General features: G+C 35.7%; 1 protein-coding gene across 1 annotated transcript in view; it reads right to left on the bottom strand.

Moving 5' to 3' along the window:
• Positions 1 to 20,055, bottom strand: part of LOC150077391 (kyphoscoliosis peptidase-like) — a 69,015-nt gene that overhangs the window by 10,280 nt on the left and 38,680 nt on the right. The window contains exons 2-4 of the mRNA XM_090386178.1: positions 19,304 to 19,419; positions 13,312 to 13,416; positions 9,672 to 9,829 (exon numbers count right to left, since the gene is read on the bottom strand). Coding sequence (XP_090242304.1) covers positions 9,672 to 9,829; positions 13,312 to 13,416; positions 19,304 to 19,419 — 379 coding nt within the window. The remainder of the gene's footprint in view (positions 1 to 9,671; positions 9,830 to 13,311; positions 13,417 to 19,303; positions 19,420 to 20,055) is intronic.

The raw sequence follows: 20,055 nt of genomic DNA, 5'->3' as shown, positions 1-20,055 counted from the left end.
GAAACGCGGCTGATAAAATGGTTTTCAAATAACGCGAGAAAAAAATTAATTCCCAATTATCACTTCTTTACTCATTGTTCTATTATTTTGCGAAAGCAGATTGTATACGTGGCCTTTCTTTATTGATAATAAATGTTAAGTGTTATACACATGTCGCATTCTCTCTGCCAACATCCTAAACCACGCCAGTGTAAACAAACTAAGAAAATGGATTTTGCAGGATGGAAAGATGCTGTTGTTGTTTGGTTTTTAGGAGCATTAGCAACTAAGGCCATATTGCTCCGGGATATGCGGTGATCATTCCCTGACCTTTCCGCATCCTCCGCATTTGGTGGTGACGGGCTCGAACCCCGGTCTAATCAAGAAGCGTGTGCTACGCACTGCTGCTCCTACCCACTTGGCTACGGAGGCGCCTGGAAAGATGCTAAGCGATCTTTCCATTAAAAACACAACGCGATCTGTTGCCGCAGAAATCGGGGGCCCTAAAACCCCCGATTTCCGAGGGCTCAGGTTATTGTCCTAACTAATTGCAAAATTAAGGCAGGACAGACGGCACAGGCGTACCCCTGAAGAGAGAAAGGGGAGTTAAACAAACGGTGAACATAGCACTTTCAGCTTAACACAAAATTTCCTGAAGGGAGTATCTTCCACCTTATTGAGTTCCCTGAGAAACTTCTTTTGTTGTATTCATGAATTACTGAAGCAATTTCTTGCTCTAAATTTCCTTGATAGCTCCTACTTACCGGAAGTTACTATTTAACTCCTTCAATTAACACATACCTAACTGCCATCCTTCTGAAAGTCATATAATAAGGGTATTTATAACAGACGAATTTACTTTTTTTTTCTAATTTCAGATAAAAATATTCTCTTAATATAATAGATGTAATTCTTAACAGATGGATGTCTTAACATATTGATTCAGAGATTGTAGAACTTTCTTAAAACTCTGGTTGTTGTTGTTGTTGTTGGAGGTTTTACTGCACAATGGCAGCTAAGGGCCATTATGCGCCAAACAATGGTAGGAGTTACCAGGTGTCATTAAAAGTGAGATGTGTATTTCGTGAGATTTACACACTATATTCTGTCGTAGCATTTTATCTTTTTTAGAAAAGTGAAAACTACATTAATGTCAGACCTATCATGTCATCTAAAATTTGTTACAAAATAAGTAGGATTTCGGCTGCATGGCTTGATAAGACGTTGGTTTGCCGCACTTCATTATAGAGAGGGCAGTCAACTATGATATGCTGGACTGTTACTTGAGCATGGCAGTTTGGACAGAAAGGCGGATCTGAGGAAGAAAGAAAGAAGATAAAAATGAGTAAGATGTGTATGTCCTATTCGAAGTCTTGTAAGCGTGACTTCTTTCTTTCGGTTCGAGGGGAAGCTAGATGGCCAAGACTGGAGATTCGGTTTAATATGAAGGAGTTGGTTGCCTTCTTGGTTTTTCCAGATAGTTTGCCAGTGATCCATACTTCGCCTTATTATAAGGCTTTTATAGTCAGTGATAGGGATTTTGAAAGAAGCGTCAACTGGTTCACAGTAGATTTGGCTGCGTGGTCGGCACTCTCATTGCCAGGTATGCCAACATGGCTAGCGACCCAAAACAAAATTTTACTTCTTTCATGTCCTTAGCTAGGTCAGTCAGCAAGTTATGAATATTACCAAGTAGGTAGTTATGTTTTCTTGGTTGCTGTAAAGTGAGAAGGGCATTAAGGAAGTCGGTAAAAATAACGCTATGGATAAACTGATGTAATTTTAGTTTCCAGGGTCATTTGTATGGCATATAGTTCAGCAGTAAGGATGCTGCATTCTAAAGGTAACTGACTGGAGAATGTGGACGATGAAAGAACAGCAGCAGCAGCAGCACCGACATGATGGCTAGTTTTGGAGCCATCAGTGCATATCTGGGTATAATATTCATATTTTTCAATTAGAGATTTGTTAAGCTGTTTTATATTCTGTGGAGAAAGTACTTTTCCCTCACTCTTTCAGGGACAGATTACATGCTGCAGGACAGAGAGCCCATGGAGGAGCAGTGAAACTAGTGGTAGCTATTTTTGAAAAGGTATAGCTGCCAATTATCGAGTAATGAGCGAAGACGTACGCCAGCAGGTTGATTTATTAATGGATAAATGGCATACAAGTTCTCCCAATCTGGAGTAAATAAATGTTTTTCCACTCTGGATAAAGGGGTTGACTTTTGATTTTGACAGCATAATTTAACAGTAAAATTTATCTTCGTAGATAGAGTGGAGGATCATGAGCTTCGGTGTTTTAAAACTGGAGATCCATAGTCTAATCGTGATCTTACGATAGCGTGATATAAATGAAGAAGTGTATGACAGTCAGCATCCCACGTTGTAGCTGATGCCGACCGGGCTAGCTAGCCAGGTGGGTAAAGTGCCTGCCTGGCAACCCAAAGGTCGCGGGTTCGAATCCCGCCTCGGGCTTGGATCAAAGTACTGCAAAAACCTTGGGAGGTGCACTATGGCCACAGAATCCGATGCGCCAACAACTACCAAAAAAAAAAAAAAAAAAAAAAAATTGTAGCTGATAATACTTTCAATATGTTTAATTTCTTCAAACAGGTGATTCTAAGTTGTTTGATATGGTATTCAAAGGTCAATTTTTTTATCTAAGGTTAAGCCAAGAAATCGGATAGTAGGCAACAGGTATGTCGTAGTTGCCCAGCTTCAGAATTGGGTCAGGATTAAGATTACGCCTTCTACAGAAGTGAACAAAACGCTGGTAAAGAATAAGCAGAGAAGAGTACGATTTCGGCGAATTAGAATTTAAACACATCAGTAAAGTGAAAGTATTTATAGATCAAACGCAAGACTGGCAAGTGATGATTAATTTCATTTCTGTTTCCGCTATTCCACTTTTGAGTTGTTCGCGCTATAAGAAAACTGATTGCTTTTGCATATATATTGACTCTTTCTCATCAGTGATAACGAGTTTTATGCGCATGTTTTTCCACCCTGAAGGAGAGAAGCCAAAGCAGGGTAGTGAAGCAATTGTACGCCATCAATTCTCGTAGCACAATTTCAGTATTCATAAAAGCATATTTTCAGCTTTAATAGTTGGTTTAGTGGCACGTGGGCACACTTTCGAAGTGCATTACAGACGTATATCGTGTGAAAATCTCCTCGTTAAATGGTTTGTTAGTTTACCTCGTGTTGTGCATCGCTAACTTCATTTGGTTTCGCTGTTGCCAACCTGCAAACAAACGGGCAGGTCAGATGTACCTCAACACGTCGTTATAGCAACAGGATGGGTTATCGATAACAGAATGTTATTACTGGGTTACTCCGGCCAAACAGTCCTATGCTCAAAAGATTACATTTTTTTCCTGTACGTTCTACCTAAATTATGCTTCTATCCACTTTTCTGAAGGAGTTATCGATTTCGTGGTCTCTTCTAGTAATATTTCGATTTTTTTCTATTTCAACTTTCTTCTAAGCCAGGATTGTTCTTTTTGTATTACACAATGCGATGGATAGAATTCGGTCGAAAACTTAGTTATTTATTAAAGGAACGTATCCAACTCGAGACGAGAAAGCGATTTATTTCGAGAGTTTATAAATATCCAATTTTCTACCAAATAATCTCTAATGGCTCCTTTAGTTATCGATATATTTCGATGCAAATGTCTCCATAGCCAACGTAAAAAATTTTCAGTTCTTATATGACGATATTTATTTAAAAAACAAAAAAGCAGACCATACTTTTCAGTCGAAGCGATGCTAATTCAAAGGAGAGCGAACTGAATTATAAAATGGGGGGAAAAGTGACTAAATGGTAAATTTCTGGTGGAGAAAACACGTATTGAGTAATAGGAATGACACCCAAATTATTAATAAGAAATAATAATATTAGAAGAGTCTGAGTTAGTAGAGAGAGAGAGAGAGAGTACAAGATTATCTTGAAATATATGGTAATATAAACAACAAAGTCAGTATGATATATTCTCCTAAAACACGAAAGATGAAGTCAGTACGATGGTGGACAAGTCAAGTGTTAAACAAAAAACATAATAAATGTAATTTGAACGTGTTCAAATCTATGTGAAAGTTACAAAATTGCATCACAACAGTCAGGTTCTAACATAAATTGTTAAAGATGCAAGGATCCCTGGAGCGATCAATCAGCATGGTTATAATCTTCTACTACATCCATTAAAACTAGTTTAAAACAAATAACAAAATTGGATGCACAAAAAATAAAAAAGGGAACATCTCTGATAGAAATACGCATATCTATAGAAAATGTAGGTGGCAGAAACTCACTGTCCTGTATGGAGGCATTTCTTAAGGGGGGGGGGACGTGTTTATATTCTGGAACACTAGATCCGAGGAGTTAAAAAAAAAAAACAGCGTCACCAACAGTCACTTTTCAAAATTTTCAGATTTCAGCAGCTCTTTTGGATCGTACTGTGTCGTTCGACGTTTATTATTATTATTAAAATCCTTTAGTGCCAAAAGAATTACACAATTAGGAGGTATATTTACAAACAATTGTTGCTATGTGTAAAAAGTAAGGTTAGGATTAAGTTTTCGAAATAAACAGCTAGCAAAAAACGGAGCGGAAAACTTTGAAATCTTAAAAGTGGGTAGAAACCCTTCTGTACATGTGGCCTTCCAGGAGTATAAACAGAAAATCTATTTATTTAGAAAGAGCTTAAGGTTGTTGGCATCCTTATTGAGAGAGAGAGAGAAAGAAAGAGAGAAAGAGAGAGAGAGAGAGAGAGAGAGAAAGAAAGAAAGAAAGAAAGAGAGAGAGAGAGAGAGAGAGAGAGAGAGAGAGAGAGAGAGAGAGAGAGAGAGAGAGAGAGAGAGAGATGTGTAATTGAAAATGTGTGGAATTTCGTCATGAAGAGAAAAGGGAAATGAACAGATGAGTTCCAGAAAAGGCTCCGGAAGGACATGACCTCATAAGCCCTCATATCAAGAATTTTCAGAACTTTATTAAATTAGGAACAGAAATTACCAAATCTACTTATAAGGTTAAAAATGCTGGAGTGGGAATAACCTATTAAAAATGTTATGATTACAATAGGAATGAAATGCATAAAAATAAAGTAATATGATCAGAAATGAGCTATAAAATGATAAATAATAAGGGAAGGCTAAAAAGAATTTAAAGAGAAAGGAATAATTTTACATGGTTAAAAAGATTTAGAGAGTTTTTTTTAAGTTAATGGGAATTTATTTGTAATAGTAAAAGCACCTTCTGAGGGGAAAAAAATTGAGTGGAAGAAATTCTGAAAGTAGAATATGACGGATTTCAATTAGTAAGAGTAGCATTGTGATCTAATTAAGAGTTGTTTATCACTGAAAATTTAAATGAAGTAAATTTGATATTTAACTATGATAACTAACCATTTTATCAGTACATGTATATACATTATTTTGTTTAATAAATGTTTTGTTTTCTAATGTTCTGTTCTCGATTTGCTCATAAGAAATAGACATTTTACTCTGTTATGCATTAAAAACAAAATAACCCAGTGTAGCTCCTGAAATATTTTCTGATCACCAGTGCCAGTCAGATAGTTTGTGGGCCTTGGTACTTGAGGGAGCTGTTGTTTTAAAATATAGGCAACAGTTGCCATTGTCCACAATACTGAGGTTACGAGTAAATAACGGAACCAGAACTCAAAATTGGCATTAGCCAGCCAGCCAGGATTTCCACATATTGGCTATATTCAGCCGTGTTCAGGGGGCAGAACGTCTCATGAACATTGAAAACGTGGCCTATATTAGTTGCTAATCTATTTTAAAATCAGTTAGCAAGCCAGAAATATTAGTTTGTTGATTATTGAATGATGATTTGATTATTAGATGTCTAGTAGTTAAAAGTTTGATTAGGGGCTGATTACTGATTGAAGGTCGATTACTGATTAATGAGTTGTTGGTTAATTATTGACTAAACAGGAATATTAATTGAGATTGATAACAATAAAGTAATAGGAATATAAAAATGCCTCTGAGATCGCCAAAGAATGGAGAGATGGATGGAAGTAAGAATGAAAGCGAAAGAGTAGGAATAAATTCTGATATGGAAATGAACAGAAGATATTTTTAAATGAAACAAACTCTTAAAAGCATTTAAAGGGAAACCTTCAGAGAAAGTAGATTATTTCTCGAAAACAATTACAATTAATAAAATAAAATGTATTTTTTGTTGATACATAAATAGTAAATATTGTTGAATTTAAATTAAACGTGCAGTTTTAAGTAAAAACCAACAAGAATCACAAAAGATAAGCTTTTTTAAAAAATAATGAAGATATTTGAAGAAAAAAAAAAGAATTCATTTGTAGGAGGAATAAATATACAAAATACTTCTGTACAAATGAATAAATAAAGTGTAGAAGACTTCCATAAAAAATTCGTAGGTGCAAAGAGGACAACTGAGATCGAAGCCTTTGATAAAATTCGCATGAGGTAATTTATAAGTGAAGTAAAAGAGAAATATAGGAAAGAAATACTTAGGCGATGTCCGTCATCTCTAGCACATGTTACACAATTATTAACGATGTAAGAAGAAAAATTAACCTTGTACCAACAGAAAATAAAATATACCCTAATAACAGGCGTACTGATGAGGGAAAAAAAATATTAAAAAATTAGAAAAACAAATATAAGGATTATAAGAACAATTCGAAGAGTTTGTGAGAGACTTTAGGTGTACACAAGTAGAATATGACAGAAACCCTATACAGATAGTAGAACGGAAACAAAAGAAAACGTTAGTACTTATGATGGGTCTATGCTATTAGTCTGGTATCACAAGCTAAATACAATAATTTATCTATTGGTAATATAATATATGAACGTGATGTTAAATGAAGACCTCTATACGATCAACTTAACTGCGCATTTATTTATATATTTAAAAATATATACATATTTGGATAATGATGACCCAGTTTTTGCACACGCCTTGAATGACACTATGGATTTTGATAATAGAAATTCTTTCATATAAGGATCTAGTTGTTGACCCTGCTCAATAACTAGATCTTTATATCGTTTATAATTATTTATATAAAGCTATAGGAAGTTCTAAAACTTTATATCGTTGTAGTTCGTATGCATGAAACTTTAATCGACAATTAAATTATTTATTTAATATTTATCTATATAATATTATCTATATAGCGAATTGGCATCTGTGGCCATAATTGTGCTATGCATTAAATCTGTACAAGAGTGTGGGTGTATGTTCTTCACGTTGTGCTTACTGAAACAGCCTGAATAATTCACGGTGGAGGGGGCAGGCGGGGTGCTACTCTCCTCGCCTGAAGTTTTACGGCAACGATTGGAAAGGCTATTACCAATTCCTCCAGTAGAAATTCGAATCCCAAACCTCTGCAAAACGAAACCACTATATACTGTCATGGAGAACAAATTTTCAGGTAAGATAATTGACATGGCTGGCGTAACATAACTTTTGTAAACAAGCAATAGTCTATTTTTTCAACTTTCATTTTGAGTGAAATGTCTATAACAGCCCGCACCATAAAATTTTTATCAACCGTTAGAGTTGCAAATAAAACAAATGGTATTTAGCTGCAGATTTTGGGTACATAAAATTATCGATCACGTGATACTGCTGGGACGACCGTATATATTAAGTCATGCAATCGATAAAAGTTTAATGCGTACTAAAATACTGGTAAATGATACTAACTACCTTGCCTAACGGTTTATAAAAGTGTCACACAGGCACGCTGTTACACAATACAATACTTATACAGAATACTAAATAAAAGGTGGAAAATAAAAAAATATTGGTTGTTTATACACGTTTTATTACAAAAATATTGTACCATTAATCGTGCTTTTCTTTTATGGAAACACTGTGATTGCAAAGAGACCAAAAATACTATACCAGTACAGTATTTTTCGACTATTTGTATTTCCATAATTTCACAATACATTCCACCATTTTCGGACTATTTGCATTTCAGGGGAATTTCTTCTTCCCTACTGGCATTAGTATGCGTTCGTAAAACCCGCCTCCTTAGTTATAACAACTTGACTGTCTATTTAGCTATAATTAAGACTTTTTGGTGCCGCTAGAAACGTAGAAGTTACTAATTCATTCGATCAAACTTTTGCTTGCTGTGAAATCCTCTGCTGTTCTTTACCAGACTGATAATCTTCTTCTTATTTCAATCTTGATAACAGATATGCTTGACTTTTGTTTCCATGGCGTCAGTATCAACTCCAGTTTTCACCTTCCGCACTACCCAACAGTGGATACGATTGTTGTCTTTCCACAGCGTGTGGAAAAAGTCCTGGGTTCAAGTCTCATCTAGACGGGAGGAATCTTTATGGATGTTTCGTACACTGTGGCCGAATTGACGGGTCTCGACGTAAGTTTTATTCCCAGAAACTGAATTTTTCTATCTGGTAAAGGGCAAATCGACCATAGAATAGTCAAAATACACTGACACCTCGTGTCTTTTGTTTCCTTGGCAAAAAATGAAAACAAACTATAATTTGCTTCTCCTTGTCTACTTTTGCAGTTCTTTAGACAATCTTTTTATACGTCTCCCTGTCTATAATCAATGTACTACAAAGGATAAAATAAAAACTGAGCAAAAAAAGAATTGGCTTTGAGAGATAAAGCTCTGCTCACTGCCATTTAGTTTTAATAATTTACTCTAGGCAATAGTCAGTGACACAAACAACACTAATGAGGTTAAAGACATACAATGACTCTCTATGTGCGTTTACCATATTGGAATTCATGAGACATCACCGCTCATGAATATGAAAATAAGTCTTAATTTCCCTAAGTGCATTTGTCAACTCAATATACAAAAGTCCAGTGGAGGTTTGGGTTACACTACTATTTTTCATTCAGTTTCGCCTTTTAACATTTAGGGCTAGGATGTCTCCTCCCTTCCCCTTGCTATTTTATATTCCTCTTGTTAGCATTAACTGGTTAAATAACTCTTGCTGAACTCTAAACAATGTTTAATTCTTCTCGTAAAAGTAAAAAAGTTACAACGCGTGTATAATTCATGAGAGTTGTGGGTCGGTAAAGGGCAAAGGGACACTAAAATGGACTAGTTATGGTATCGGTAGGAAGGCGTCGTGTCGTGAATCCCCATCGTTACAATTACTGATGGGCATAATCGAATGATTTTCAGATTTTAATTATTGATTTAATTAACGATTTCAGTATTCGAATGTCATCATTTAAATGAAATAATCGAATGATATCATTCGATTTCAGATTACTTTGTTTAGTTACGTTATGTTGCCTTCAGATTACAAAATTTTTACATGTAAGCTAAACAATTGTCTTAGTAGACGAGATAACGTTTAGTTATCTTTGTTTAGTCATGTTACATCAACAAATCGCGAAAGATAAAACAGTTCGAAATTAAGGCACTATTTTGGAAGAGCAAAATGGTTGCTCTTCATCAAAGAAATTCATGCTGCAACAGACTTCTCCCAATAGCAATCCAAACAAAACTGCTGTTATCCCGCATTTATATTATATTTGTACTCTTTATTGTCTTTATCTGCCTTTATTTGATGATGATAATTTTCCAACACCTTGGGTGAATCTAGCACCTTGCATTTGTGAAGGGCATTTAACAAGAAAAAATTTAATTGCTGAAATAGATCAACCTTATTTACCTGTTCCCCAAGTCGTGTCTACAAAACGCCAGGCACCTATGATGAATATGGCATTCCAAGCATGAGTAACATCTTCACCTGGATGAAACTGGTGACCAGGTCTGTAGTCATAGCCTTTGGCAAATCCATTTAACGTCTTCACCCTAATGCCTGCTAACCTACAAGCATATAAAACAGAAATTATTGTATCAGAGATTATGATTTTACATTATAAATCATAAAGGAAATTCAAGAAGTCGTTTACTTTAAACTGATGTCAGTTAAAGAAGAGCAACTTAAATTTTACATTCTCGTAGTAAACAGTATTCTTAATTTCAATTTATTCATTGGACAATTTAGTAACATATCTAGGATACACACCAGGTGACCATTTTATTAGATACATTCGACCTTTTAACGAAACGGAGCGGTCCTTCAGTAAGAACGTCACATGTTCGGACCATGTGACATAAAGCAGGTGGACAGATACGTAGGAAGGCTGAATATGCAAATTAATATTAGAATGGGCAAGATAAAAGAATTAATTGACTTCGAATGTAGCATGGTAGTCGAAGCCAGACACGCGGATATGAGTATCACGAAAACGGCAAATGGGATACTTGAAAATCCCATCAGGTCGCTGGGGCTTTAAATACGGGTGCATAGAAACGGTGGTCTAATAACAAAATAACATCCAGCCAAAGCGATCCCATAGTCGGAAACAGCTCGTTGTTGCAAGAGACCAACGGAGGCTGATAACACCTGTTCTGGGTAAGGAAAAGACTACGGTCAGTGAAATAACAACTTATAGGACAATTGTAACCAAAAAGACATTTCAGAAAACCACAACTCGTCTTACATTTGTCATGGATGGAATATCGCAGCCGACAACCAAAGTAGACTCCACTCCTGTCTGAGCAAAAAATTAAAATAAATTGAAATAAAAAAGAGAAAGAAGTAGAAAAATAAAGAAGGGAAAAAAAGTCGCAGTAGGCTCAGGAGCACTAAAACTGGACAGTGGAAGACTGGGGAAGAAGAAAAAAAAGCGTTGCCTGGTCTGATGAATCTCGTTTCCTGCTGTTTACACTGAAGGAGCAATAAAATATGGCGAAAACAGAATTAGTCCATGCCAGGATCTCTGATCTAATATAGCATCACTAATGATATATCGTTGATCCGTGGCAGAACCATCCTGCCAGGGATCAACGATACAGGCTGGTGTGACAGGGGTGTAATAATATAGGGAGTATTTTGTAGTGCATATTGGACTCCTTGATGCCAAGTGGAGTACCATTTGGATTCCAGGCAATCTCGAAATTATTTCCGACAAGGCCATCCATTCGTGACTGCAGTGTATCCATCTATGAGTAGGTTCCTTCAGCAGTATAAAGTGCATATCACATTATTACACTGGTTCCAAGAAGGATATGACACTGCAGCAGCTTTTACCATATCTCAATGAGATATGGTAAAAACACCTCGTTTTCGACACATCGTTGAGTCCTGCCACGACAAATACAAGCTGTTCTAACTGTGTAGCATCCAATCGTGTTTATTTTTGACCAAAGCTAATTCCAGTTCAATAGACCGAATCAGATAATCTAGAAAGACCGATGCTTTTTCACCAAAGATTTCGATTTAAGCCTAGGTTTGGATTGAACAGAGTTGAAAAATAATTCTTGTCAAGAAGAACTCTTAAGGGTTTTTTTTTTTTTATTTTTACCTCTGTCTGCCTCTCATCCCGCTCCTCCACCCCTTCAACGTGGCCAAGTCCATCCGTCTAAGGCGAATGATGATATGATGTTTTATAGTCTTATCTTCTTGTGTGTCAACAAAAAAAAAAGAAAAAAGAAAAAAAAAACTTAAATACGATAAAGTGTTTGAAACCATTCAGCATTTAAATAAACTCGTGTCTCTTTGAATTTACAGATTACAGAAAATTTTCTGTATCAGAAACAGGGTAAATAAAACAAAAATAAATTCTCACAATGATTTTAAAACATTCCTTGCATACATTAAATACTTTTATGTTCTTTCCGATAGACGATGCTGTAAAAAGTATCAATTCAAACGTCTTCAACACATAACCGAATATTTTGTACTGACCTTTTAAACAAGTTTCAAGGTCACTGGTTCAGACAGGTAACATAAAAGAGGCATGACTTTACAGTTATAGCCACCAGACGCCGATTTAATGTTTTTTCTGTTCATATTCCACTTCTATACATCCAACACAATGGAAACTGGCTACCTTTAGCATTTATTAACATTTGAAAACATTTATTACCGACATCAAAGCATTTTCTTGCAGTTCATTCTCCCACAGCACATATGAACAATTCTCCAAGGGCAAAATGACAAGTCTAAGGCATGGAATTAAAGGATTCTACACTGAAATGTAGATCAGTTATTTCGTTATAAGACGTATATAGTGGAAACTGATTAATGGGGAATTAATAAATTCCGAATTCCAAAATATAATTATATGTAAGTATTTTGAAATCTTAATTCATAAAGAAACAAGAAATTTATATTTGCCTGTATATTATAGTATATTGACGTATAAGTTAGTGCAATCGAAAAATTTTTATACTTAGTAAACTACCAAGGTAAATGAATTGGCATCATTTCAATTATATCTCATATTGTGAATGCCTTCACAATGAGTTGCCATCGTATTGCACTACCTCGAATAAGTAATGCTTCACCAATGGAGAATACTATTGTTACTTATTCTCAGCGGTTTAACGAAGTTTGTATAACAGACCATTTCGCTAAATTATTTAAGGCATATCGGTTTCTGTTGGTGCGCTTTGCAGCTTGGTTCTGCAAAACACCCAGCATACACTGTTGGCTCTGCAAGTTCATTTCCAGGTACTGCTAAGTGAGCTGGAATCCAACAAAAGGTAACTGCTCGATGCATTTTTTCTAGCTGAATTACCACTGATATAACGTTTTTCAAGATAGGATGAGTTGAAGTAGTACTGTTCTGTAATGTAGCTATTACACTTTAACAGTCTCTATTATATTATTGGAAGAGGACAAGATATTTGTCTTCTATTGTTGATCTTATCGCATACAGTTCAGCAGTATAGTTGCTGCATTCAATCGGGAACTGTGTACTGAGATTATGTTCTCTGGAAATACTACTTCTGCTGCATCTACAGTGGTTTCTGCTTTTGGCCCATCAGTATATCTTTAAGAGAGGAGGGCATCCTTCCATATGAGCTTTGAGGAGTTGTCTGATATTAAGACTTGAAAATGACAGCTTTCCCTATTGACTAAAATAGGTATTTAATAGTTAGCGAGTACTGTACCCATGGTATGCCGGCTTATCTGTTTCTTTGTTATCGAGATGTAAATTCCAGCACTCAGTTAATTCTTGCGTCCTTGGGTTTGTTTCTGTAATGCCTTGTCCACTGTAAATTAGAGAGGTATGGGTGAAAGGGATGAGGCGGACAGATCTGAATTCTAACTGCATAATTGAGCAGGAGCATCTTCCTCCTAAGATGAAGTGGGGATTCATTCACTTCAATATATAAAAACTTTGAACTGGGGAAGTACGTGTGCTTCATCATTTGAGATATGATAGTAAATACTGTGAACAACTTGGATATAAAAACTCGCTTAAATCTCAGTAAACAAAAGTAACGTTACTTACCTGCACATTTCGCTGAATAATTTACAATAATCTTTACAGACGCCCTCCCTACGTTGGAGCACTTCCTCAGCTGTCATTTTGATATCCATATACCTCCAGTCGTACCTGTAATGAAAGTTAGTGACCACTTAATTACCATTCTTCCTGTTTCGTTGTACGGAGTATGCGTTTGATAAAAAGTAGACAGAACACTGGGTTTGCGTGCCAGCTCTGGTCGACACGCGCGCGTTGTATGATACACGGAATTCCTAATCTCAACATTATCTGCTAACGAGGGAGTGAGTCGTTAATCTAACGTAAATAAAACACTTCCATGCAAGAGTTAATACTGTAGTCAATTAAGTGTGTGTGTGTGTGTGTGTGTGTGTGTGCACGTGCACGCGTGAGAAGAATGTTTTGTTTTCTTCCACGAAACCTAGGATTCCGTGAGATTTTTGAATTATTGTTAAGAATATTTCCGCAAATGTTTGGAAGGGATAAGAATATTTCGAAGGGGTTCGAAAATTTCCTAGAAATGGTTAATTTTCTCGTAGTTCAATGAATTTCTGTATACACATTATTATAAAGTAGACCGAGTATTTGTAGGTAATAATAAAGAATATATTCACTAGAAAAACAAAGCAGGTTAGTTAATATACTCCTTACGTACGTTACGTTTCAGGAGTGTTAGCAAACATTAATAACTAAAGAGGAAATATTTACATAGACGCATTCAAAATACCATTTACGAAACAAGAAATAAATTAGAAAAATCACTTAGCAACAAAAAAACAGTCAAGTCTATCACAAAGGCAAAAATAATCCTCCAAAATCGTAGACAACTGAAAAACGTATTTTTCGGCGCTGACCTCACTTTAGTATTTCCATCTGATACTAAAAGCAGTATATATTTTAATAATTATAAAAACACTTTTAGGCATAATATTTCAAAGATCAATAACACAGTATATTTAATTCGATGTCGACAAGAATGTAATGCATGTTACGTCGGCACACTACATTTAAAAATGGCGCCTAAAACATGTCTAATGTTGTTGTTGGGCTTAACGACACAAGGGCTACTGAGGCCAAATTGTGTCTGTTCATTGTTTACTCACAGGCAACATATAGTTACAGATATAAAATTATATGCTCCTGTACAGGTCAATACATTTTAGGTACATCAAAAGTTCTTCTATGTTTGCTTCATTTCCTATGAAGTGAGATAAATAAATCAATAGCAATGTTCAATGTGGAGAGAGATTGAGAAGTGTTAGAGCGGATGATTGAATGTAAGGGACAATCAACCAGAAAATGACGGACCGTAAATTGCGTCTGACAGGATGAACACTGATGTTGGTTTTCTTCCAATAATAGGAAGATATGTTGTTGTTTATTTGGATTTAACGACACAAGGCTATTAAAGTCAAATTGTGTCGGTTCATCGTTAATTCACAAGAAGCATATCGTTAGAGATGGTAAAATATATGCTTCTGTACAATCCAAATGACTAGATGTAGTTTCCTGACAAAGGCATTGCGGATATGAGATTAGGCTTTGATGAGCACGTCTAGGGTTGATTTCTTTTTTCTTTTTTCGAAAGCAAAACTGGTGATCTGGCAGGCGATTAGATTCTGTGACTCCAGGATGTAAGTGAGCCTTGTAAGAACCATCCTTTCGAAAAGTTTACCGAAGCAGCTCGTGAGAGATATGGGTCTATAATTTTGAACCAGGGAAGAATCTTTTCCTAGTTTTGGTATGGCAATACTAAAAGAATGGCGCCAGAAAGAAGAATAGGATTAGAAGATCAACAAAGTAAGCAAGTTTTTTTCAGTTAAATGCTGTAGCATAATGTAATGAATACCAACTGGGCCTGTGGCTCTATTGGATGATCTATTTAATGATTATTTGAGTTCTGTTAATGTAAAGGATTGCTTGTACGGAGAGGAGCGGCGCATGAAGAAGTTGATTTTATGCCATTCTGCAGCTGCTTTAATGTTTTGGAAGGAGGATGCATATAAAGCAGAAGCAAAGGTTGTGACAAACGATTCTGCAAGTGCTTTAGCAACTTCTTCAGGAGGTGACACGTCTTTCCCTTTTAAATGAAGTATCGAAGAGGGCAGCCGTGCAAATTTGCCATTTAGGTCCTGCATCCTTCTCCAGATGAGCCGGATGTCTTTTGTGATAAAAAGGCAATCCACGAATTATGACTCACGTTTCGCTTGTCCGTCTAATTTGCCTTGCTTTAGCTTTAAGCCCCTTATAAGCGGTTAAGTTAGTTGTGGTAGGATACTGTCGGAAATTATTCAAAGCATTCTCCTGTTTGGCATGAAGGCAATCTGTATTAAACCAGCGATTCCGGTGAATGCGATATGTCTTGGATTTTGGAATAGATGCATCGGATGCTGTCAGAATCTAATTGGTTATGTATACAGTTACAGCATTAATGGATTGTTTTTGAACATAAATCTGTCTAGACATATTTGGGCAGAACAGCCATCCCAGTTCGCCTACATGAAGTTCCAGGACGGATTCCTCATAATCTTAGAGTTCATCCACTTCCATACTTTTGGTGGGTGCTTCGGTTTTCTCAGAGTCTTTAGCAGTATTCAATTTTCCTATCTCATTCGATACCGTTAGCGTATCAGTTGGAATCCTGAGTGGAGTGTTAGTGGCTTCACTGGTTTTAGTTTTAGGAGTCTTTTTCGGATATTGATAGTGTTGCTTTAACCCAGTTAGCAAGAGAAGTTCTGGGTGGAATTGACACATCTGTTTGACATGTCTAATATCAGAGCTTATTATCACCAAGCTAGCTTAGTACTACACAACCGAACTTAGCCAACACATCCAATTCATCGTGATCAACCGAAAATTGGTTCACCAATAACACCAATCAAATATCATCCAATTATAAATTAACCACTTTTGAAGCACTCGCAATAGAACGGTTCAAACAAAACACGCAGTTTTTAGTTCTTAATGAAAATTTTAACGTGAAATTTCCAACGCGCATGATCGAACTGCACCATGGATACTAGAAACACAAAAACTCTCCTTTCTTCCTTACTACTACAAACCAACTGACGATGATTCGAAAATTCCCCGGTCGGACTCTTGATTCAACGGTGGCTTTGTACAATGACACCCATAGCAGCATTGAGAAATGTGCACTTTTCTCTGTGCAATTTAATTTTTACTAGTTTTTAATATCCACACCTCTTTTTTTAAATTAATCTCATCCATTAATAGATAAGCAGTTCCGGAATTTTAGGTTTACGATCTTTGTTTTATTTAACCCAGGAAATAAAATGGTTATCCATATTATTAATATAGTTTGATACTTTTGACTCATTGCATAAAAATATATTTCATGTATATTGCTGGTTTTGCTTTTTCCCAATTTGTAAAACACATCCTTGCGTGATAAGAAAAATAAAAAGTATTCTAGTAGTCAAGCACAACTGAATCATGAAAAATCACCTACCAGAAGTGAAAACAACCTTTAAAACGTTGAAAATTTTCGATCGGGTGTATTAATTATCACTTTACAACTATTTAGAGGTTAACCGCAGGCAGAAAATGCAATTGGTGATTTCCTTACAAATCGGTTGATGTGCTTCTTTTCTGTCGATTGGAATTGAACCCAACATTTTCTACATAGCAAAAGAGCCATTACTCATCGCTCCCTCTGCGAATGTTTTCATGGAAGAGAAGGTCGTCACCAGTTTGTGATCTAAAGCATCCCTAATATTAACTACGTGCACGTATGATTTGTGATGAGAAAATATATCAAATACTTCGGACTGTTTGTTATTATATAAAAAAAAAACATTAAATCTGACAGAACATTGTAAATGGATAATCCAAGTTAAGTCCAATAAAAGAGATTATGACCAGAAAAGCAGAGCAAAAAACATGCACAAATTCACCGCTAAAATGGGCCAGAAAAAATAAGTGCGGTAACAGTGGGCCCAGGAACTGCAACACTGGACAGGAAGAGTGGTGTGGGGAAAGTTTTGGGATGCACATTGGACCCCTTTGATACCATAGGCCAAATTTTGTATGATAAGGTTGTATAAAAATTGTTTCCCACCGGACGTCGAGGATTGTGGACTATTTCTGTGTAAATCTCTTCGGGTGCAAGTAGAAATGCCTTGCATGAAAAAATGGAATAAACAGAACACTTTGCTTGTACGAAAAGGTTCCCAAGTCGACAATACACGCGCATTTGTGTAAGGTTATGATACGCCGCCACAATAGAAAGTGATTTAACACGATGAATAAATTTCGTGATTTCATTGAAGCGTATTAAAATTATTTTATGCTAGAGTGTTATTTAGAAAACACATTAATAACGATATTGTTAAAGCACTCATATAAAGCAAAATTACTTTAATAAAAACGGTTTTAAAAATGGGAAAATTCAAATAAGTTGATAAAATCAGTTATTCGGATCGAAGTTGCATTTATCACCCACCCCCCAGTTGAATTTCATGGTCCCCCAGATATTGTTATAAATTACTCTGACCATTTTGTTTGCCACTTTTCACATGTATTTCTTTGCCGCCAATAAATTCCTTCAGCAGATCCGACACAGATTTTAAATATACATCCAGTATGATGGGTTGCCCTAGCGTACAAATAGGGCAATCCATCATTGTGCATGGAACTGTAATGGCAAACCGAAGTTCATCGCATCGCATAAAATCCACGTGCATCTGATATTGTGAATCAAATCGCGATGATTTACGTCACTCTTATTCTTCAAATAAATAGCACTTACCATAAAGAGGAGCACAAACTGTTATTTATTCACCGCGGGCTCCATTACCAGATGAATACTTTCAGGGATTATTATCCCTTCCTCGGCAGATAACTCGCCGAGGAAGGAATAATAAGAGCTAAAACCCAGGCGTAATAAGTTTATATAGTATCAGAATAGGTAGTTTAATTCTGTGTAGCTCGTGATTTATATGTAAACTTCAGTTTGCCATTACAACTTATACTGTATATAACGACGCACTTGCAATTAGTTACATAGCTTCTGTAACTTTAAGTTTTTTAGCACTAAAATTACATGGATATAGTACAAGCCAATGTAGGACTTACAGTGATTTGTTAACAAATAACTACTTATTTTTATTATCAGGCAAACATTAAATTTAAAATATAAAACCCATACATAAATATGGTATTCATCGCTGAATACGCATAAATTATATAATACTTGTATAGATATACCATAGATTAACGCATAAAAGAAAAACTACAATCGTAGAGTAAAGGCATCGATTTAATTGTATCTCATATTGTGAGTACCTTCAAAACGAGTTACCATGTATTGCACTACCTCGAATAAGTGACGCTTTACTAATAGAAAAGGCTATTGTTATTTATTCTCAGTGGGCACCACCACCACCCAGACGGCACCGTTTCATGGATTGTTGGCCGATCCTCGGTGGGTGGGTGAGCAGATATCGTGATGTTGCATTCATACCAACCCAGTTGTGAAGTTAATTTCACAATATGAGAGATGCCAAAAGGTGTACAAAATAATACTATATTAAAATATAAATGTACAAGGCATAATACTTATTATGCCTTTATAAATATTATAATATTTATAAATATTATAAACATTTATGTGAGTAAAAATTACTAACATAAATAGGTTCACATAAGTAACATACGAATATTTCCAATTCGTTCTCACCTACGTATTCCATAACTGGCTGAATAATCAGTTTCGGATTTTTTGTTTAAATGTTTTTCTTTTATTAACCAGTGGAAAACGACATAGATAAATTCCCTACATAATTTTTTTGTATTTTTCAATAAAGAAAAATTATTACTTATGCCTCTAAGAAAAGCAGCTAAAGTAGAATGAGATATGTATGCACAGTATCTCCACATAAAAGCCAGCACATCTTATCTAATCGTCTGCCACTTTCTGCATACAATTAGTCTCATTTATGTGCATAAACATAAAATGGTTGTAATTAAATCTACTTACGTTATGTTATTAGATATCCACCGAAAGAAGGCACGAACTTTCTGGATGTCAGTTTTGGCGTTCGCTGTGAGATAGTTCATGAGATTCCTCACCGAAGACTGCGCAGATTCGGGTGTCTAAGCAAAGAAAATAATGACAAAAATTATTAAATATTAATCGCATTAACTTTGGAAATACACATTTATTTGTGTGATTTTGAGATGATAAACTCCAAATTTCGTAAATTCGTACAGTTAACAACGTAAAGGTTATTTGCTTCATTTGATTTTGTCATTTGTGTAATGCAGTATGTGTTTTCTTTGTTTTTTATTATGGATCCTTTAAAATGATCTAGGATCCTAGTAGTTTATGGATGCTATTTATTGCAGTAACCCTAAATAATTAGCTACAGAGAAACAAGTTTCGCTAGTTCTGGAGTTCTTAACCTTTTAAAGACATCTCCCTTCCAATTTTAATGTTAGTAAAAGTAGTATAAGGAAGCCACAGGCTTTTGCTACACCGGCCAAAAAAAAAAAAAAAGAAAAAAAGAAACATAAAATACAAATTATGCGCTTCTTCCTCATGTACGTAATTATTCAATTGACCGTAGATAAATTGGATAACTAGTCTATCAATTGGATAATCAGTCTGTAGATTATTCTCACCCTCAATTATACTTTTCCCATCGCTTTCAAATAACTCACACCACACAGATTGTATCCTGGCAGGCGTAACCGTCTGACTCATCTAAAGCTCTTTTCCCGGCTAGGGTT

This window comes from Mastigoproctus giganteus, chromosome 12 (assembly GCF_048544385.1).
Source record: "Mastigoproctus giganteus isolate SK-2022 chromosome 12, ASM4854438v1, whole genome shotgun sequence".
NCBI lineage: Eukaryota > Metazoa > Arthropoda > Arachnida > Uropygi > Thelyphonidae > Mastigoproctus > Mastigoproctus giganteus.
This window is presented reverse-complemented; position numbering and strand designations above follow the sequence as displayed.